Below are 23,250 nucleotides of genomic sequence, written 5' to 3'. Positions count from 1 at the left end.
CCAGTTGCTCCTCTTCCAGTCCAGATCTCTGCTGTGGCCCAGGAGGGCAGTGGAGGATGGCCCAAGTGCTTGGGCCCTGCATCCGCATGGGAGACCAGGAAGAAGCACCTGGCTCCTGGCTTCGGATCAGCGCAGCAGGCCAGCCGTAGCGGCCATTTGGGGAGTGAACCAATGGAAGGAAGACCTTTCTCTCTGTCTCTCTCATCGTCTATAACTCTGTCAAATAAATAAAAAATAAATAAAATCTAAAAAAATATGTGTATGGCTATACATAGAAAAGTACAAAAACAAACAGTGAAATGTTCAGATTGTGTCTGGGTGTTAGGATTACAGGACACTGTAAGTACCTGCACATAAGCCCTTGCATACCACTCAATTTTCCAGAAATAACAGGTGTATTTCATTCTATTGACATGGAACGTCAAATTTTATGGTGTGAAAGCATGTTATTACTTACAAAAATTAAAAACAGTTAAGACTGTTAGCTCAGTACATTTTTTTCATCTGCTTTTCCAGGAGGAGAGGGGAGACAGAAAGCAGTTACCACAACTGGAAGTGTACGAAACAGAACTGAGCCCTTCCTATCAAACATATTTTCAGTCAAATCTCATACATGAACACTCTTTTATAGTAGGAAGTTAAATTTAACTAAATACCAGTAAAATACAACCATGAGTGTTTAAGTTGCTCTAATATTTTATTTTCCTTTCAACATTTTTTAAAAGCTCCAACATTTTAGACAATTTTTTTTTTTTGTAACATAACTATTAATCTCTGGAGACACCCATAAAATCACTTAAAAGGACATGAACACATGTGTGTGTGTATAAGACTGAGGTTTCTACAACCTATGTATGCCTCTTTGAAGAAAAAAAAAATACACTGACAATTCAATTGTAACTTTTAAAAAACAACTATTGGTTTCCTTACTAAACATTCATGTCCTACACAATGAACCCATCATGCGTGAGAGCAATGAACTCAAATCAGGTGAAACACAGAAGAGATATTGCTCCCACCAAGCACAGTCGGCTTGGACTTTTCCTATATCTCATAGTACTCCAGGCAAACCTGGTCATCTATACAGACCCTCCACCTTCCAGCATATACTCAAAGTAATCCTTATTCCTGATCAGAGGAAAGGTAACATTCTTCCTAAGGTGAGACGGAAGGAAACAAACATTTGTTAAAAATTTTCTGAGTATCTTCCTAGGTATTTCAAACCCAGTATCTCAGTAACTCCATGCAAACATGCAGAATTCTCCAGACTTCATCCTTTCATTATTTAAAAAAGCAGGGAACTATGTCTTCCTAATTTACTTTAGCTGCCTGGGACAACTAAGTGTTTCACTGAAAGACATGTAATAAATCCTATTTGATTGAGTTATTAAAAAATAAAATTATCTTTCATTTGGCTTAAAGGAAAAAAATGTGTTTTATCATACACTCAAATATCAGACCGATGCACAACATACTGCAAAACTTTAATACAATGTGGTTACATACAGTTTTCAAATATTAAACTTCAAGCACATGAAAGTCATCTAAAAGACAAACTGGGCTTTTGTTCACAGCTGCCGTTGTGTAACTTCACAAAATTCTTTCCTCAACAAGGTCTGACACTGATCTTGATGCTTACAAAGTATGATGTGAGAGATGGCATTTCAACAGCCTGAGGTTTAGGAGATGATCCAATGCCCATCTTCAGCATTCATCATCAGAGGACTGATCATCTTCATCCCTTACTTCCCGGTACTGCCTGGAAGATTCCCCTTCTGGATTGTAACTCTGCATTTTAATATTCAGTTTTTCAGCTAATTTTTGTGCTGCGAGCTTTGCTTGCATCTCCTTTAAAACAAAGGGGAAAGGAAAAAGTTACACATTCACACCTTTTCCTTACAATTTTTCAATGGTAAGTTCTTCAAACAGACTCAGAAAAAAAGAGGCATTAACACCCCACTTGAAGGTCTCTCCAGCAATGGGAGGAACCCAATGGCTGTGCCCCACAACAAATACAAAGGGGCAATGCTTCTGAGAGCTATCAGCCTGCTAGCTGTGGTAACTGATGTCCACTACCGAACAACAATGCACTGAAATATCCTACCTCTTTACAAATTAACTTTACAACAGTTACAAATATGGGTACATTAAGTCTGTGGGCACATGCATGTGTACATACAAAACAATGAGACTTATCTAATGTCAAAAATCTCCAGTGCTGTACTGAATTCCCTGACAGAGCATTCCTCCCTAGATTAAATCTTAGCTTCTAGGCCTGAGAGTTATACTTCAATAGCACAATGAAAATCAAGAAATTAATGCTAGAAAAATGACTACCTCTATCCAAAAAAAGTCCTACAGAGGGGCCAGCGCCATGGCGTAGCACATTAATCCTTCGCCTGCAGCGCCGGCATCCCACATGGGCACCGGTTCTAGTCCCGGCTGCTCCTCTTCCAATCCAGCTCTCTGCTATGGCCTGGGAAAGCAGTAGAAGATGGCCCAGGTCCTTGGGTCCCTGTACCCTGTGGGAGACCCAGAAGAAGCTCCTGCCTCCTGGCTTCTGATCAGAGCAGCTCTGGCCATTGCAGCCATTTGGGGAGTGAACCAGCAGGTGGAAGACCTTTCTTTCTGTCTCTTCCTATCACTGTCTGTAATTCTACCTCTCAAATAAATAAATAAAATCTTTAAAAAAAAAAAAAAAAAGTCCTACAGAAACAAGTATCCAACAAAAGTCCAAATAAATTTTAGACACTGGTGATGTGCTTACTGCACACACCCAAGGGCTTCACCACCAACTGCTGGCAGGTGGCAATGCTCATTCCTGGCTTTGCTCCTCCCTTTTCTCATGCTTCCTTCTTCCTTTATCACTTCAACTTCTTTATTGTCTTCCCCTCAGGCTAGGAATATTAAAAGTATAGTGGGAGCAACTACAATGTCTCTAGCAAGGAAGCTAATTTCAAGCTGCAGGGTTTAATTTAACCTAAAAACATCTTAGGATGGCATTTATGATTCCACAGATAATTTAAAAACATTTCCTTGATGTTGCAGTCCTAAGTAGGTGACACTTCTAATGCACCAAAAGGGAAAACAAATGACTACTAAAAAGGAGTGGGGAGCTGGCGCTGTTGTACTGCAGGCAAAGCTGCCATCTGCAGTGTTGGCATCCCCCATGGGACTGGTCTGAATCTTGACTGCTCCACTTCCAATCCAGCCCCTGCTAATGTGCCTGGGAACGGAGTAAAAGATGGCCCAAGTACTTGGGCTCCTGCACCCACATGAGAGATCCGGAAGAAATTCCTGGCTCCTGATGAGTTCAGCTCTGGCCGTTGTGGCCATTTTGGAAGTGAACCAGCAGATCAAAGATCTCTCTCTCTCTGCCTTTCAAATAAATGAATAAATCTGAGGGAAAAAAAAGAGTGCTTCAAAAATACCAATCCAGGACAACTGAATTTTTAAGAAAAGTGAAGGCAGGGGCCGGTGCTGTGGTATAGCAGGTTAAGCCGCCACCTGCAATGCTACATCCCATATGGGTGCCAGTTCTAGTCCCGGCTGCTCTGCTTCCTATCCAGCTCTCTGCTATGGCCTGGGAAAGCAGAAGATGGGCCAAATTCTTGGGCCCCTGCACCTGTGTGGGACACCCGAAGAAGCTCCTGGCTCCTGATCGGCTCAGCTCTGGCTGTTGTGACCATCTGGGAAGTGAACCAGCAGATGGAAGACCTCTCTCTGTAACTCTTTCAAATAAATAAAATAAATCTTTAAAAAAAGAAAAAAAGGAAAAGTGAAGGGAGAATAGAGCCTAGTTTTCTATTAGTTAGTGCATAGCAACTGATGGGGATCTAGCTAAGCAATATCTAGGAAGTAAGACAGGATACTTTACCCGGAGGCTCAAATTATCACTAAGTACAGCAACCCTTTCTATTCCCCCTATATTCTACACACATTTTCTCCCATCCCATTAATCTATACATATATTCTCAACATCCACTTAAAGTTCTATGTCAAACACATGGATCAGTGGACAAAGTACTACCTAACACGAAGTCACCAAAAGCAGATGATGCTGTAAGCAGTGTGTCCCACCATCTGTTGGCAACCTGCTATCCTCTACCGCTCCTCGGCACTCCCCTGGTACTGCACAGACGGAAGCCTGGGAGCTACAGTTCCCTGATTCTGGGTTAGATTCCACCAATGAATCTAATTTAGAAGGTGAAAGACAAAGGAACATTGCTATCCTATCCTGACAGAAGTGGTACAGCAATGGGCTTTAAGATGTAAAATTTTGCAGTCGTCTCCCCATGTTTCCTGGCAAATCACCACTTTGTAATACTGAGGGAGACTTGATCACCTCCAGCTGTTTCCCAGAAGTCTTAGCAACTTTGTGACTCTTTGTAAACTAAAGGCACATGACTGATGGCCAGTGGGATGGCTGACCATTTCTCTAGCACCCAACCCCTTCTACTGCATTCTTTCCTTCCCGACTACCTGCAATGAATTCTGACCCATCAACACACAGACAAGAAAAAAACTGTACTCTAAATACCTCATAATTCTGTTTCTGCTGTTTCTGAAGTGCCAAAGATTCCTCTATAGAGAGCAGCTGTGTAGGCAGATGGTGAAGTGGGAGAAGCCGAGCTGCTGTGATGTCATCAAGATGCTGCCTGTCCCTGCGTCGCCGCTCTTCTGAGGCAACAGGAGACTCTCCCCGCTGTCGGTGACTAGACAAATCACTCTGTCGCGAAGGTAACCTAAAGGAGGGAAAACTTACCTTATACAATCAGGTATTTTCCCATTAATAGAGCAAGTGAGCTCCTAACTTAACAATGGTAAAGTACATCCATACGACCATTCGGTTTTTCACTCTCAGTATGGCATTCAATAAATTACATGAGGTAGTCACTATATTATAAAACAGGCACGTGTTGATGACTTCTCCTGACGGTATGTGAATATAAGTGTTCTGAGCATTGCAGGTAGGCTAGACTAAGCCATGGTGTTCTGTAGGTTAGCTGTAGTATGTCTAATTTATGATGCGCTATCAAGACATACCCCATCATAGGTCAAGGAGTATCTACATACAGCACACACAAGCTCTTTCTTCTTCCTTCCCTCTTTAAATCTTACATCGAATCCAAGCTATGTTTTTCACTTATTCATTCAAAGAACATTGGCTATAGGGCTTACTGTCCAAAAGAGGGAAATAAACATGTAAACAGTTTCAGTGAAATATAATGCCACAGATCCTATCATAGTTGCGACCAGTTCTAGCAAGGGACAAGGAGTTTGCCAGTTTCAAAAAAGTGAAATGTGAACAGCTTTGGAATAATAAGTGCTCACCATGTAACAGGGGGAGAAGGGCACTGGAGCACCAGGAGTGAGGGGCAACATGGCTGCAGCATACAGAAGTAAGAGGACGGAAAAGACAGAAAAGGCAAGAGAGGGCTGGGAAGTAGGCTGGGCCCAGATCACAAGGAAGAGTTACAGTCTGAATAACTGGTAGAGATTTGCATATTACAAGTTTGATTCTGGCAGGAGTGGAGAAGAAAGACTGGTAGTTAAGACTCTAGGCAAGAACAGTCCACAACTATAGCTCAAGAGAGATGCAAACCTTCACTGTGACAGGAGGGGATGAAGATAGGAACATTTATAGAGATGGAAGATTAAGGAAATAAATTATGTGGATCTTCACAGCTAGCAAATATAAAGAAAAGACACCTGGGAGGTAGTGGAGGGGATGGGGCAGAGAGATATGGTAGCACTCTAACCTAGAGATTATGGGAGGAAAGTCAGTTTAGATATAAATAGGAGTTTCACTTTGTACATGAAAAACCTGAGTTGTCACAGACACCCAAGTGGTCATGTTTTATAGATAACCTGCCACACAAATCTAAAGTTCTAGCAAGACTTAGACTAAAAGCAGATAAAAGGCAGCTTTTAGCATTCAAATTGCCTCTGAAGCCAAAGGAAAGCAGAGGAGGTGCCAAAGGACACAACCTCATCCACTGTCCAAACTCCAAGGCACTGCTCACACATGGAAGCCACCCATTCCCTGCCTATTTATGGCCTACTGACTCATCAAGGCCTAGCCTTTCCTGATCTAACTGCACAGAAAATTCCTTCTCTTTAAATTCCTTAACCTTCAGAGGCCCTCATTATTATTTCCTAATCTCTCTCGATCCCAGCCAGATCATAATACAGAATCAGGATCATTACATCTTTTATTTATTGACTAGATTTTCTAAAATGTCCTTATAGAAGTGAAGAAAGATACCTCACTGCATACAAGATGAGAGATTACTCACAGATTACTTTTTACTCCTAAAATTTAAAGTAGTATAATCTTAGTTTCTTACACACCAGAAATAAGATGATTTGAGGTTAAAAACAAATAGTGAGGTAGGATAAAGCTGAACGTTCACTCAAGTCCCTTTATAATAATAAAATAACCAAAAAAAACACCTTTTAGATATTTTTAGCTAAAGATTTTGTTTTTCAAAGTAGTATAGTAATAGTTTGAGTTTGGATCTGATGTTCCATCTTTGGAAACATAGGCATGAACCAGCCACTACTTATTTGGACGTTACACCTGCTACAAGTAATTACCTACTATTTTCTCTTAAAGAGTTTTTTTTTTTTCCTGGAGATCTCAAAAACCAAACAATGGCAAGGAACTCAGAAGCAAGGTTTTTGCCCATGCTGCCTGAATCTGTTTTCACAGTTTATTATCCTCCTCTCATCTCCCTTCCCACTGAAACTATTATTATATACTTTGATTTTTTTTTTCACCAGGTATGCAAACCTTGATTCCTCATCAGCATCCTAGACTGAGTAACAGAAACTTTGTTTCACTGTGTCCTCACAGCACCAGAGGCCTACATATAGCGTGAACACACAAGTATAAGTACAATGTTGCTGAGAGTCCATCACTTCTTGCATTGCTTTGCCCTTACAGACTAATCAAAGGGGGAGCTGTAACCAGAAACTGGTTCTAATAAAAAAGTCAATAAATTCTCTCCTTAGCTCTGTTTATTATGAAATACTGGCTAAGTATCCTGAAATTTAATACTCCCCCACCAACATAAAATCTGTTCAATTATTTGGCTTTAAAAACAAAAGTATTTTTCAACAAGAATCCTCTCTCCAGTGAGGCTAGTCTCACTGCTTCCATAATATGCTCCATCTCTAACCACAAGCAGCGCTCAAAGGAAGCCAAATGTGCTTAAGGCCGCCTCCCAAATTTTGGGGTAGAACAAATAGTAGGTTCCTGTGCTAGTATGTTTCCAACGATACTTACACATTGGTTTTAAATTTATGTGGTGAGGGCAGTGGGTTTTTGGCTCGCATTTCTAGCACTTCCAAGTAATGAGGCTTCTTCTGAGTCCCGCTCCCAAAGCCCGTCACGTTCTCAGTCAAGTTCTCAGAACTCGTGTATTCTTCTGAGGGATGTTCACTCTGGTCTGCAATTGTGATCCTTTGCAACTTATCAATAAACAGGTTGTCAAGGCTGCTGGAAACGTCCTCCGCTTGACTTGAAACACTATGCTGAGGGAGATGCCCTCCGGCTTCAGCCGAGGAAAGCACGCTGGCGCTGTTGTTGCTGGAAGCTGGGCACTTGTTCACGGGGTCCTCAGCCTCTAGAGTCTCTTCCTCACCTATGTGAGGAGGAGGTACAAGTCCCTGTTTATGTGAGGTTGTCTGAGATGACTTGACGTTATCTACAGAGGAACAGCCAGGAACTAGTGATGACGTATCAAGTATCTGGTCAGAATTCTGGGCCTTGTGTATGTCCACATCAACTGCATCTGCTTTTTGCCTTAGCGCACAGTCTAAACTAACAGGATGAAAGAGTTCACTTTTCCCTCTAACCTCTTCACGTCCTGCAATGGCAGCTTTCAGTTTGGCAACGGTGTCTATGACCTTTTTACCTTTGTCGGGCAATTTGCAAATGAATTTTCTGTCAAATGGAAAAGAACAGGTATACATTAGGGCCATGGCTTTAAACTTGAGGCGTAACACTTAACAGACAAAGCACCATCCTCCAAGGAGAGAAAAAGCACCTTCCTCCAAGGGAGCAAAGCTGATTTTTAAGTTAATGTCTGATTTTTAACAGCTCCCAAACAGGAATGAAACAATACAACAATTTTCCAAATACATTTAAAAACAAGTGGATAGAAGGACAGAGAATATGGGCCTCATCTGTCTCTTCTATGTAGAATCTTGGCAAAAGGACTTGAAGAATACAGGCTGAACACTTCTCATCTGAAAATCTGGAAATTTTTTTAGCGCTAACATGATGTTCTAAGTGGAAAATCCATGCCTGACTTTATGTGACAATTGTAGTCAAAATGCAGGCACAATAAAAACCTGTCTAAAAGTCAAGCTATGTGCATATGCAACATACATGAACTGTGTTTAGACTTGGGTCTCATCCCCTAAATATCTCATTATGAATATACAAATATTAAAGACAATTAAAAAAAAAAACAACAAAATCTGAGACATTTCTGGTCCTAAGCATTTCAGATAGGGGAGACTTAACCTGTGTGATTATCATACAAGATATCCCCCAAATTCATAGTTTTTAAAATGTAATCTCCAAAGCCTGGTGGGGGAATGGGCCTGCAGGGTCAGAATCATTCCAACAACACTACTAAAGCGTTATTTACCACCTCTCTCTCAAGTTCTCACAGGGGTAGGGTGAACTTTTCTAGAAGCCACGTGATGTGTGATGCCATCCTGGCTCTGAAGTGCAATGTGTGCTCATGTGTTCACGAAAAACAAGAGCTCTTTGGCATGCCCAGCTCTTAAATAAGAGTATAAGGAGATCTTCATACCGAAATGTTAATTCACTGCCATTCTCACAATGTCACCGCAACACCTGTCTACTACAAAGACCCCCAAGTGACTGTGCTTTTTTGGAAGTGACATAAGTTTCTTTTCTAATTTCCTTTTCTCAGCCATACAATACATAAGAGGCGAGGTTACATCTGAGGCCCTCCAGTAGTTTTTCTTCTCTGACATTACATTCATGCTCTCCGTTTCAACTACCTATGAACAACTCTGCAATCAAGAGTCCCCAATTTCTCCAACCCCCTCCTCCCTCCCTCCCTTCCCCCTCCCTCTCTCCTGCTCTCCTCTCAACTCCATGCACTCAAAGTACAAATCAACCTTGCCTCTACTCCCTTCCCTCACTTTTCCTATTTTTTTTAGTGGCTCTCCTTACACATGGGAAACTTCAGCCATCTTAATCCCTGCCTGACAAAGTTTTGCCAATCCCACGGCCGCCGTCCCAGTTCACTTTCCTGCGACCTCCTTGCAGGAAACCTCTCCAAAAGTATCCTCCTGGGGTCTTCAGCCTCTTAGTCCGTCAAGCCATCCTGCTCCGAGCTGCTGGACACGAAGCTGCCTTTCAAACACCCCTTTTGTCATTTCGCGCCCCTGCTGACCATCCGCTACGTCTGCCAGCTGAATGGGAGTCAAGTTCTCGGCCTGAGAAACCGTTCTTTAAATCTCACTCTTCTCATTCCTCACCGGTTCCCGTAAGAAAAGGATCGAGAGAGAAAACCAGCAACCTCTTTTCGGCACCAGGCACGGGGCGGGAGAACGGGGTTATCTGGGACACAAGCTTCCCCTTCAAAGCCAGCATGGGAACTGAGTAAATAAAACCAACGAGGAGCCTGCTGACCAGCTTAGCTCCACGCTGAGCAGCCGCTGGGGACACGAGCCACCGCCACGGGCAGCGGCGGCGGCCGGAACGTGGCGTGGCTTTGCGGCTGCCTGCAGGCCGCGGGACCGAAACGAATCGGCCCGAGGCAAGGTCACCTTCCAGTGGAGGGAGCGGGGCGGTGGAAGGCAGGGGGCGTCCCCGGGAGCCCCAACCCTAGGAGTCGGGCTGTGACTCGGAGGGACCCCAGCTTACTCGTTGCGCAAAAGTCTCTCCTGGCGCTTCAACATCTCCCGCAGCTCCACCAAACTCCGCTGCCCCAAGTCCTCGGGAACTTGGGGCTCGAAGCCGCGGGGCAGCAAGGACATTCTGCGGGGGCTGAGGCTGGCGAGGCGGCGGGCACTCGGCTTCCTCAGCAGGCCCCGCCGCTGGCGCAGGATCCGCGGCGGGCGGCGACTCCGGGGCACGAGCGGGAGTCGCCATTTTCCCGGAAGAACAAGTCTTCTTCGCGGCGAATCGAGCTTTATTGAAACGCCGGAAACGAACACGGACCAGGAGAAGGGGGCGCCCGGGGGAGCGCGAAGGGGCGGAAGTTCTGGGGGATGACGTCAGCGCCTGGGCTTGGCGGGACTTCGCTGTGTGTGCAGGTTGGCACGTTCCGCAGACGTTCACCTGTGTATTCAGAAGCGGTAGGAGTAGGAGTTAGGATAAGGCACATTCATGTACACACACACTCTCTCTCTCTCTCTCTCTCTCTCTCTCTCTCTCTTTCTTCCAGAGATCCACAACAGAGGTGACGAGGACGCTATCTATACAAATTTTGAAAACCTTTCTTAATTCCCGGTTTTGCCTATAGGAAAACAGAGGCATAAAAATGGGAGCAACCGCCTTGCGGTGCCGGCACACCGGGTTCTAGTCCCGGTCGGGGCACCGGTCCTGTCCCGGTTGCCCCTCTTCCAGGCCAGCTCTCTGCTGTGGCCCGGGAGTGCAGTGGAGGATGGCCCAAGTCCTTGGGCCCTGCACCCCATAGGAGACCAGGAGAAGCACCTGGCTCCTGGCTTCGGATCAGCGCGGTGCGCTGGCCGCAGTGGCCCTTGGAGGGTGAACCAACGGCAAAAGGAAGACCTTTCTCTCTGTCTCTCTCTCTCACTGTCCACTCTGCCTGTAAAAAAAAAATAAAAATAAAAAATAAAAAAATGGGAGCAAATATTCCCAGGGCACAAATTAAGTGACAGCTCCAGGTTCCAAACTCAGTTCCCTTTTCCAGCACCCCGATTTGAAGGCACCGCTCTTCCCTTTAGACCTATTTACGAACATATAAAATGGTTGCACAGTTTTCTTTCTGGCTGTTGAGGAGGCAGTGTGGTAGGCATCAGAGTCAGCTTCTACCCGCTCTATAGCTGAGCTACCAGAGCTACATCCCGAAGGAAAGAATGGGGAGCTTGTAGACTCACAGCGGACACCGGACATGAAGGGTTTGGATTACCCCATACTTTCCAAACACCCTCCCCTCACTCTTTGATACAGACAGTTGATGTTTTCTCAGTCCAATATAAGATACTATAGAAACGCAAGCAACTTGCAACCAGACAGAAGCGCCAGGTAAAATCCAAAGCTACTTCAAGGAGTTCAAATGTAGCTATTTCTGTCCCTCACCCCAGCCCCATCTAGTCCATTGTGATCAGAGTAACTAACATAAACACACATTCTCAATATAAACCTTGCTTTCGGGGCTTCAATAACTTACTCAAGTCCTAGCTGAGTAAGAAATGCTTATGTAAAGACCTAGAGTCAGGGGGCCAGCGCTGTGGCATAGCGGGTTAAGCCGTCATCTACGGTGCCAGCATCCCATATGGGCACTGGTTCTAGTCCCGGCTGCTCCTCTTCCGATCCAACTCTCTGCAATGGCCTGGGAAAGCAGTAGAAGATGGCCCAACTGCTTAGGCTCCTGCACCTGCATGGGAGACTCAGAAGAAGCTCCTAGCACCTGGTTTCGGATAAGCTCAGCTCTGGCCATTGTGGCCACCTGGGGAATGAACCAGCAGATGGAGGACATGTCTCTCTCTCTCTCTCTCTCTCTCTCTCTCTACCTCTGCTTCTCTGTAACTCCGCCTTTCAAGTAAATAAATACATCTTAAAAAAAAAAAAAAAAAGGAAACATTGCCAGCCAAGAATATTGTACCCAGCAAAGCTGTCCTTCAGATATGAAGAAGAGATAAAGACATTACCAGACAAACAAAAGCTGAGAAAATTTATCACCACCACACCTTGCTTACAAGAAATACTGCAAGTGGTTCTTCAGACTGAAAGATGTTAATGAGTAAGGAAAAAACACCAAAAGGTGGAAAAATTGTTGGTAAGAATAATCATACAGACAAGTTCAGAATGCTCTAATACTGTGCATAAATCTTTTATATATTTACTGTTAAGGCTAAAAACAAGACAATTTAAGAAAATAATAACTATATTAAAATCTTAAGAGACAGGCAATATAGAAATAGGTAAATGGAAATATGGAAATTCGGAAATTCAAAAAAAATCAAAATGTGGGGGAGGATGGAGTGTGAGTATAGTGTTCTTTATTCATATCTCTTATCTCTTTTTGGCTTTTTTGTTTCTCTTTTATTTATTTATTTATTTTTGACAGGCAGAGTTAGACAGTGAGAGAGAGAGAAAAAGATCTTCCTTTATCTGTTGGTTCACCCACCAAGTGGCTTCTACGGCCAGTGCATTGCAGCCGGCGCTCTGCGCTGGTCGGAAGCCAGGAGCCAGGTGCTTCCTCCGGGTCTCCCATGCAGGTGCAGAGCCCAAGGACTTGGGCCATCCTCCACTGCCCTCCCGGGCCACAGCAGAGAGCTGGACTGGCAGAGGAGCAACCGGGACAGAATCCTGCACCCCAACCGGGACTAGAACCCGGGGTGCCAGTGCTGCAGGCGGAGGATTAGCCTAGTGAGCCACGGCGCCGGCCTGTTTCTCTATTTTTATAATCAATGACAAGTTGCTCTCATTTCAAAATAGCTTGTTACAACCAAAATAAGATTTTTGTAAGCATCATGGTAGTCACAAAGCAAAAATCTATAACTGACTTGCCAAAAATAATAAGCAAAGAACCAAAAACATGCTACTAGGGAAAAATCACTTAATTACAAAAGAAAGTGTGTGTGTGTGTGAGAGAGAGAGAGAGAGAGAGAGAGAAACTACAATAAACTAGAAAACAAGTATCAAAATGGCAGTAGTGAGACTTTACCCACAACTAAATACCTAAAATATAAATGATTAAACTCTCCAGTTAAATAAGACCTAACTATATGCTGCTTATAAGAAACTCATCAGGGCTGGCACCACAGCTCACTAGGCTAATCCTCCGCCTGCGGTGCCAGAACCCCCGGTTCTAGTCCCGGTTGGGGTGCTGGATTCTGTCCCGGTTGCTCCTCTTCCAGTCCAGCTCTCTGCTGTAGCCCGGGAGTGCAGTGGAGGATGGCCCAAGTGCTTGGGCCCTGTACCCGCATGGGAGACCAGGAGAAGCATCTGGCTCCTGGCTTCGGATCGGCGCCGTGTGCCAGCCGCAGCGGCCATTGGGGGGTGAACCAACGGAAAAAGGAAGGCCTTTCTCTCTCCCTCTCTCTTTCACTGTCCACTCTGCCTTCCAAAAAAAAAAAAAAAGAAACTCATCACACCTCTAAGGACACTTATAGACTGAAAGTAAAGGATATATTATAACCCAAAAGCCCAAAAGAAACAAGAAGTAGCTGTAATGCCTTTGGATAAAATATATTTTAAATAAAAAGCAGTAAAAAGAGACAAAGAATATCATAATATAAACAAAGTGTTCAGCTCAGTTAGAAAAAATAACAACTATAGATATATATATGCAGCCAGTATTAGAGATCCCAAATACATAAAATAAATATTAATAGACCAACAGGGAGAGATAGATTCCAATAAAAATAGTAGAGGACTTTAACAACCCACTTTCAGAAATGAACAGACCATTTGGACAGAAAATCAAGGAAGAAACAGTGGAGTTAAATCACACCCTAGTTCAGTTGGATACTTGATACTTCATACATTTTGATACTTGTTTGGAACTACCAAACACACATTTACAGAACATTCACTCCAACAGCTGCAGAATACACATTCTTCTCCCTAGCACATGAAATATTCTCCAGGATCGATCATCTGGTAGGTAACAAAATCAATCTCATCAAATTCAAAAGAATAAAAATTATATCTAATAACTTTTCTGATCACAATGCAAGGAAGCTAGAGATTAATAACAAAGGATTATTTGAAAACTACATAAATAAACGTAAACTAAACAACTCACTCCTGAAGAACCAATAGGTCAAGGGAGAAATTAAGGAGGAAATTAAAAAAAATGTCTTGAAACAAGTGAAAATGGAAACCCAAAACATCTATGGAATATAGCAAAAGTAGTCCCAAGAGGGAAGTATATAGCAATCAATGTCTGCATAAAAAAGCAGAAAGATCTCAAATAAACGACTTATCACTGCATCTAAAGGAATTAGAAAAATAAGAACAAATCAAATCCAAAATTAGCAGAAGGAAAAGGTAATAAAACTCAAACCATAAATAAATGACATAGAGATTTTTGAAAAGTAGAGTAGCTAATTTTTTGAAAAGATGAATAAAATTGAAACTCTCAGCTAAACCAAGAAAAAAGACAAGATTCAAATGTATAAAATCAGAAATGAAAATGGAGATGACTAACACCACAGAAATAAAGAGAATTATTAGAGTTTACTAAGAACAAATATCTAACAACAAATTTGATGAAATAAAATAAGTGGACGAATTCCTGGACACATACAGTTTACAAAAATGAAATCAAGGACAAATAGAATACCTGAACAGATCAATAATGAGCAGCATATTAAAATCATCAAACAAAATCTCCCTTTAAAGGAAAGCTCAAAGCCAGGTGGTTTCATTGCAGAATACTACCAAACATTTAAAGAAGAATAACAATTCTTCTTAAATTATTTCAAAAAAAAAAAGAAGAGGAAGGTACTCTGCCAAACTCATTTTGTGAGGTCAACATAACTTTGATATCAAAGCGAAGAAACAACAAAAAAATGAAGGTACTGGGGCTGGTGCTGTGGCATAGAGGGTTAAGCTCTGCCTGCAGTGCCAGCATCCCATATGGGCACTGGTTCAAGTCCTGGCTGCTCCACTTCTGATCCAGCTCTCTGCTATGGCCTGGGATAGCAGTAGAAGATGACCAAAGTCCTTGGGCGCCTGCACCCATGTGGGAGACCTGGAAGAGGATCCTGGCTCCTGGCTTTGGATTGGCACGGCTCCGGCCATTGCAGCCAATTGGGGAGTGAACCAGCAGATGGAAGACTGCTCTCTCTCTCTCTACCTCTCCTCTCTCTGTGTAACTCTTACTCTCAAGTAAATAAATAAACCTTTTTTTAAAAAAGATTTTATTTATTTATTTGACAGGTAGAGTTACAGACAGTGAGAGAGAGAGACAGAGAGAAAGGTCTTCCTTCCGTTGGTTCACTCCCCAGTTGGCTGCAATGGCCAGAGCTGTGCCAATCCGAAGCCAGGAGCCAGGTGCTTCTTCCCAGTCTCCCATGCGAGTGCAGGGGCCCAAGAACTTGGGCCATCCCGGGCCACAGCAGAGAGCTGGATTGGAAGAAAAGCAACTGGGACTAGAACCAGCGCCCATATGGGATACTGGCGCCGCAGGAGGAGGATTAACCTAATGCACCACTGTGCCAGCCCCAATAAATAAACCTTTAAAAAATAGGGGGAAAAAAAGGTACTGGCCAGTATCCATCATAAACATATACGCAAAAATTCTTGACAAAATACTAGAAGATCAAATCCAACAGCACAATAAGAAGAGTATAAATATGAGCCCAGGTGCTTTCAGGATAGTATGGTTGTGAACCAACAGAAAAGGAAGACCTTTCTCTCTCTCTCTCTCTCACTGTCCACTCTGCCTGTTGGAAAAAAAAAAAAAAAAAAGGAGTTGCAAGTACTATGTTGAGTCAAAGTGGTGAAGTTGGGCATCGTTATCTTGTTTTTTTTCATTCAGTATATGTTAACTGTTAGCTTGTTGTATATAAGCTTTTTTATGTTTAGGTACATTTCTTATAAGCCTAATTTGCCCAGTTTTTATCATGAAGGAATATTGGACTTATCAAATGCTTTTTATCATTTAGCTGTTGATAAACATGATTTTTTTTTTACCATTCATTTTGTTCATTTGATGTATTATGATTATTGATTTGATTATGCCGAACCTTCTTGGATCCTAGGGCTGAATCCCACTTGATCATGGTGAATATTCTTCTGCGGCCAGCACACCCCACTGATCCGAAGCCAGGAGCCAGGTGCTTCCTCCTGGTCTCCCACGCGGGTGCAGGGCCCAAGCACTTGGGCCATCCTCCACTGCCTTCCTGGGCCACAACAGAGAGCCAGACTGGAAGAGGGGCAACTGGGACAGAATCCGGCACCCCGAACAGGACTAGAACCGGGGGTGCTGGCGCCGCAGGCGGAGGATTAGCCTATTGAGCCGCGGCGCCGGCCAATACTTGCAACTCCTAACCTGAGCAGCTAGGCAAAAGAAAGAAATAATGAAATAAAGAGTATGCAAATTGAAAAGGAAGAAGTCAAATTGTCCCTGTTTGCAGATGACATGATCTTATATATAGAAAAACTCACATATTCCACCAACAAGCTGTTAGAACTAATTAATGAATTCAGCAACATTGCAGGAAAGGGGCCGGCACTGTGGTGTAGTGGGTAAAGCTGCTCCCTGCAGTGCCAGCATCCCAGCTGCTCTACTTCCAACCCAGCTCTCTGCTATGGTCTGGGAAAGCAGTAGAGGTTGGCCCAAGTCCTTGGGCCCCTGCACCCACGTGGGAGACCCGGAAGAAGCTCCCGGCTCCTGGCTTTGGATCGGCGAAGCTCCGGCCATTGTGGCCAACGTTGTGACCGTTGTGAAACCAGTGGGTGGAAGACTCTCTCTCTCTCTCTCTCTCTCTCTCTCTCTCTCTCTATCTATCTATCTCTCTGCCTGTCCTTCTCTCTGTGTATGTAACTCTGACTTTCAAATAAATAAATCTTAAAAAAAAGAGTTGGAGGAAACAAAATCAACTGCAAAAATCAATAGCATAGAATACACCAGTAGCAAGTTATGTGAGAAAGAAATCAAGAAAGCAAACTCATTTCCATAGCTACAAAAATAATAAAATGGAATAAAATACCTAGGAATAAATTTAACCAAGCAGGTGAAAAGATTTCTATGAGAAAAAGTATGAATCCCTGGGGGCCAACACTGTGGTGTGGCGGGTTAAAATCCCAGCCTGCAGCACCAGCATCCCACATGGGTGCTGGTTCAGGTCCCGGCTGCCCTACTTCCAATCCAGCTCCCTGATAATGGCTTGGGAAAGCAGCAGAAGATGGCCAAAGTGCTTGGGACCCTGCATCCACATGGGAAACTCAGAAGAAGCTCCTGGCTTCAGATCAGCTCAGCTGCGGCAGTTGCGGCCAGTTGGGGAGTGAACCAGTGGATGGAAGCTCTTTGTCTCTTCCTCTCTCTGTAACTCTTTCAAATAAATAAAATAAATCTTAAATATATATAAATCATTATTGAAAAATTGAAGATGACATAAAGAAATGGAAAGACATCTGTGTTCATTGATTGGAAAAATTAATATCATTAAAATGTTCATATACCCAAAGTGATTTATAGATTCAAAGCAATGTTTGAAAGAATTCAGCAGTAAAACTGTCTGGTTCCACACTTTTCTTTGGTGGGAGACTTTTACTACTTAATCAATGACATTTTTCACAAAACTAGAAAAAAGAGAACTTTAAAACATATTATGAAGCTTCAAAACATAAAACAGCATGACTGGCTGGTGCCGCGGCTCACTAGGCTAATCCTCCACCTGTAGCACCGGCTACACTGGGTTCTAGTCTCGGTCTGGGCGCCGGATTCTGTCCCAGTTGCCCCTCTTCCAGTCTGGCTCTCTGCTGTGGCCCAGGAAGGCAGTGGAGGATGGCCCAAGTGCTTGGGCCCTGCACCCGCGTGGGAGACCAGGAGGAAGCACGTGGCTCCTGGCTTCAGATCGGCTCAAGCTGGCTGTAGTGGCCATTTGGGGGGTGAACCAATGGAAGGAAGACCTTTCTCTCTGTCTCTCTCACTGTCTAACTCTGCCTGAAAAAAAAAAAAAAAAAAACAGCATGACAGTGGTATAAAAACAGAGCCATAGACCAATGAAACAGAGACCCTATAAATAAACTCATGTACCTACATCCAACTGATCTTTAACAAAGGTACTAAGAACATGTATTAGAAAAGAGACAACCTTTTTTATGATTTACTTATTTATTTGAAAGGCAGAAAGAGGAAAGAGAGAGAGGTCTTGCATCCACTGGTTCACTCCCCAGATGTCCACAACAGCTGGAGCCAAGCTGATCAGAAGCCAGGAGCCAGGAGCTTCTTCCGGGTCTCCCACATGGGTGCAGGGGCCCATGCACTTGGGCCATCTTCTACTGCTTTCCCAGGCCTGGACAGAGTGCTGGATCAGAATAGGAGCAGCCAAGACATAAACCAGTGCCCCTATGGGATGTAGGCATCACAGACGGGGGCTTAACCTACTATATCACAGTGCCGGCTTTGGCTTTTATTTTTCAATGCTCAGTAGAAGATTTAAAAATCTAAATCACTTTGCCAGTGGTACTGGGAATGGCTTCCATTTGTCTTTACACAATTGAAGAAAAAAGTTTTTAACCTGGACACTAATGCTGCAGAGTAGTGGGTAACTGCAGTGCCAGTATCACATATGGGCACAGGTTTGAGTCCTGGCTGCTCCACTTCCATTCCAGCTGTCTGCTATCATGCCTGAGAAAACAATGGAAGATGGCCCAACTATTTGGGTCCCTGCCACCCACCTGGGAGACTTGGAAGAATTTCCTGGCTCCTGGCTTCGGCCTGGCTCACCCCTGGCTATTGTGGTCACTTGGGCAGTGAACCAGCAGATGGAAGATACCTCTTTCTGTCTATCTGTCTCTGTAACTCTGCCTTTCCTATAAATAAATACAACTTAAAAATACAAAAGTTGGCACCTATTATAATCTTTAGTTTCCAAGTTGTTTTTCTGTTTTCTTAAGTTGGTTCTCAGGGTTGAGGCATGAATGACCCCAAAACTGGCCATGATGTATCTGGGGTTGACCAGATGGCAACAAAAGTATTTCCCATTCTACATGTTCTTCTTACTATGTGAGTTTTAATATTCTACCTATCAAGAGATGAGGCAAGTCTTCTCTATCCTGGAATCTAGACATGTTTATGACTAGAGCAAAAATGATTTTTCCAGCATAGGTGATGAAAGTTGATACAGTTTCTAACTTTCATGGGGACTTATACTTGGAACTCAGCAAGCAAATCACAAAGAAGCCTGAGTTTGTGAGGTGCTTGGGCTGGCAGCCCAAGCTGGAGTCTGAACCAACAAGACACATTAACCACCAGACATGAGTGAACAGATCTATAGATAATTCCAGGCCCCAACTGTTGAGAACGTCCAAGATTTCAAAACTTTCAAACTGAGGCACCAGACATTGTAGAGCAGAGGTAGCCTTTTCTGAATTGCTGACCTATAGTATCTGAAGCATAACAAATACAGTAAGTTTGTATCTTTAAGTTTGAAGTAATTTATTAAACATGAATAGTCACAGGAACATTACCCAAGATTAATCCCTCTAACTATGTTCTGGATCCCATTTGTCCTTGCCTCCTTAGAGATGTCATTCATTGTTCATCCAATAAATACTTATTGAGTGCCTTGCATATGCAAAACATTGTTGCAGGCAGGGGAGATATAGCGATGAATGAGACAAACATATTTCCTGCCACACTGAAACATACATTCTAACAGATAGTCCTAAGTTTCACATAGAAAATTTAAACAGGGTGATGTGTTAAGGAGTGACTGGGAGAGGTTACTCAGATTGATTGGGTGCTTATGGTTGTTTTTCCAAAGAGATAACTTGTAAACTGAGACCTGAGTGACAAGAAGTTTCAGCCATGGGAAAGTCTAATGGAAAAACATCTCAAGAAGAAAGAGAAAATACTAAGTTCCTAAAAGGAGAAGCAGCTCAGCATATTCAAGTAACAAAAAGACCCATGTGGAAGGCTGGGACTAGATCTTGGAGGGCTTTATAGACCAAGACATGGGGTTTGGATTTTATGCTAAGACAAATAGGAATCTATCAGTGATAGGAAACCTTTAAGATGGTCCCTAGTTGTCCTACTCCAAGCTAATTTCCTCCAACTGAACATGAACTGCACTTATTGACTCATTTAATAGAATATGGCAGAAGTGAGGGGATGTCACTTTCAAGAATAGGTTATAAAATATTTGAATGTCCATCTCACCAAAGAAGATGAATAGATGAAAATAACCACATGAAAAGATGATCAATGTTATTATATACTAGGAAAATGCAAATTAAGCACCAGAAGGTACTAATACACATTTATCAGAATTTCTGAAATTAGGAAGACTTGCCATACCAAGTGTTGGGAAGGATGTAGATCAACTAGAACTCTTCTACACTGCTAATTGGAATGTGAAATAGTGTAGCCACATTGAAAACTAGTTTGGCAGTTACTTACAATCCGCCATATGACCTAGCCATTCTTCTAGGTATTTACCCAAGAGAAACAAAAGCATACATCCATATACAGATGTTCCTATAAGCTTTATTTGTAACAGTGAAGACATATAAATGACCCAATGTCATTTATTTATACCCAATGTCAAAAGTGAAAGGATAAACAAATTGTGGTATATCCATACAGTTAAAGACAATGATGCATGCGACTCCAGTGAAAATCAATGATATTGAGAAAGCAGACAGAAAAAAGAGTATACACTCTGATTCCATCTATATAAAGTTGTAAAAATGTACAAATTCATCTACAATGACAGAAAGCAGGTCAGTGATTCTAGGTGACATGAGTCGTAGGCAGGGCTGGGGGGAAATAAAATAAAGGGCAAGAGAAAGTATTTTTGACTTATCAAATAAAATCATTACCAAGGTAATGCCTTGATTATGGCAATGATTTTATTTGATAAGTCAAAAAACATTTTAAGTATGACCAGTGAATAGCATATCGATTATACTCTCATGCCATTCCCCATTTGCTTCTCTCCCCCTTCTTTCTCAGATATAAGCTTCTTTAAAGAATTGTCCACACTCTGGCTCCATTTCTTCACCATTCTTGCCAGTGCCACAAGTCTCCTTCTGGCTGTCAAACTCAAGAAATGCTGTTTAATCTTTCTCCTTCTCACTGCACCTGACTTTGTTACCCACTGTTTTTTGCTACGAATTCCAAGGCATAAATCTCTCCAGGCTTTTGAGTTTTTGCTGTCAACCGGAGTTAGAGTAGACTAAAAGCCTTACTGCCTGGATTTCCCAAAGACTTCTCAGACTCAACTTATCCTAAACCAAACTTACATTTCCTTCTGCCTACCTCACTCTCCTTTTTTTTTTAATTCCCATTCTTTAAGTGGCATTGCCATCCACTTAGCTACTCAGGTCAGAGACTAAGAATCTAAGCCTAACTATTCATTTCCCTTCGACCTAACAGGTCATGAAATCCTGCAGCCCAAAAACCTTTCATATCTTTCCCTTCCTCTCTGTATGCTCTTCCTTCTGCCACCTCTTTCAGCATCCCTTATATACTCATCATTGTTGCCATTGCTTTTGTCCAAACCCTTGACTGAAATATTACGATAGCCTAAGTGGTCTCCCTACCTGTAATGTAATCTGCCTTTTCCCTCTAAACTGCTGACAGATGGCCTTTTTCTTTAAGAAATCTAATTTTGCCTCCTTCACTTGGATTACTGATACAGGAATGTTGATGTAACAAAGACTGAAAATGTTCAGTTCCACACTTGTTGGGTCCCTCAGTACAAAGAGATGGCCCTGCCCCCTACATGGGATCACTGGAGAGTGGGGGTGGGAGGGTGGGAGTGCTGTAGGTGGACATACATGCTCAATTTTTGCACCAGACTTGGCCATAGCAACAGTGGACCAAGAGGCAGGAACTTGGGCAGCAGAATACTGACTAGTAGGTAATTTGTACCAAAGGATAGCCAGAGACTTGGAACAGATAAAGTCATTGAGAATAAGACTTGGAACAGATAAGGTCACAGAGGAACACAACAGCATCTTTCCATTAGGAAAATCAAGACTTGATGTATGACTAGACTAGGCTTAGAGAACTGACTGAGGAGAGAGAATGTTGGTTTTCGCTTTCCCCTATTGTGTGCTGTGCCTTTTAATTACAGTTTATTAATTTCATATGATCTTCACAACAAACAGACCAATTAAACAGAATAGAGAACACCAAAACAGACCCATGTATACGTGAAAACTTGACATTTGTCAGAATTGAGACTTAAAATTATGAGGAAATACTGAATTTTCATAATTCATGCTAGGGAAATTGATTGCCTATATGGAAAAAAAAATAACTTATAACACATGTGAGAATTAATTCCAGATGGATTAACAAACTACTGTTAAAAACTTTAAAAAAAGTTCACAGAAAAAAATCTTAATGATCACAAGTTATGAAGAATTTCCTAAGGCACACATTAGAAGTTCGTTGCAGAAACCCAAAACCTGGGTCAGCTTGCCAGTCATGCAGCAGGTCGATCACTGACGTCAGGGTAGAGGAAGGAAGGAAGAATTTATTTTTTTGCAAATGTTAGAGAAAGAAGTATAGGCAGTTATCATTTAATGTCCAAGACTTCCCAAGAGAGGAAGAGTAAAGGACCGTACAATATGCAATTGGGGGTTAGAGGTGCATGTTCGGCTCATTTGCAGGTGTTGGTTTTTCTGCAGTGCTCATTGTCTCCCTTTGATTGGTCAATGACAGGACAGCCATTGTATTCTGTTGGAAATTTTGATGATGGCATAGTGGGCTTCATTCACTCTTGGGGCCAGTGCAGGTGACTATTCTATTGCTTGCTTAGGGCCTGGGGTTTCTGTTAAAAAAAAAATTAAATAAAAACTCCAAGATGAAGTCTAATAGCAAGATGTTACCCATAGAAGAGATCTGGTGCTCTGGAACCCCATGGGGCCAACTGGACCTAACCCATCACTTCTTTCATTCAGTAAGTTAGTCTTTAGGAAGAGATCGATTTGGAATTATCAAAGCAGGACAAAAAAAACTTCAGGGCTGGAAAAGGTCTGCTTCCAAGGCACTGTATTGGAGTTCAGTTTCAAGCTCTCTGGGAACTAACTCATAAATCCAACTACATTTAGGCAAAAACATCTGTAGTGTAAAAGGGGAAAAGTTCCTATGTATATAATCAGCAAAGTAGTGTCTAGAATATAAAAAGAGCTCTTACCAATCAATAGGCAAAACAAACAATTCAGTGAGAAAACAGATGAGAACATACACAGTTCATAAAAGAGGAAACTGGAAAAGTCAGGAGACAAAAAATATCTTCAACTTCATAGCAATGCAAAATAAAACAAAAATCTTTGAAATTTTTAAATCTTTATGATAGGAGAAATTGAAACTTATG

At 42.5% G+C, this 23,250-nt stretch overlaps 1 protein-coding gene across 1 annotated transcript; it reads right to left on the bottom strand.

Annotated features, from left to right (window-relative positions):
* Nucleotides 1-676: 676 nt before the first annotated feature.
* On the bottom strand, nucleotides 677-10,151 carry POLR2M (RNA polymerase II subunit M). Its single transcript, XM_062206005.1, has 4 exons — nucleotides 9,917-10,151; nucleotides 7,292-7,951; nucleotides 4,541-4,745; nucleotides 677-1,848 (listed from the first exon to the last, which is right to left on the bottom strand). The coding sequence occupies exons 1-4, from the start codon at nucleotides 10,027-10,029 to the stop codon at nucleotides 1,705-1,707; spliced, it is 1,122 nt and encodes a 373-aa protein (XP_062061989.1). The 5' UTR covers nucleotides 10,030-10,151; the 3' UTR covers nucleotides 677-1,704.
* Between the last annotated feature and the right edge of the window lie 13,099 nt (nucleotides 10,152-23,250).

Source organism: Lepus europaeus, chromosome 11, assembly GCF_033115175.1.
Source record: "Lepus europaeus isolate LE1 chromosome 11, mLepTim1.pri, whole genome shotgun sequence".
Lineage (NCBI taxonomy): Eukaryota > Metazoa > Chordata > Mammalia > Lagomorpha > Leporidae > Lepus > Lepus europaeus.
This window is presented reverse-complemented; position numbering and strand designations above follow the sequence as displayed.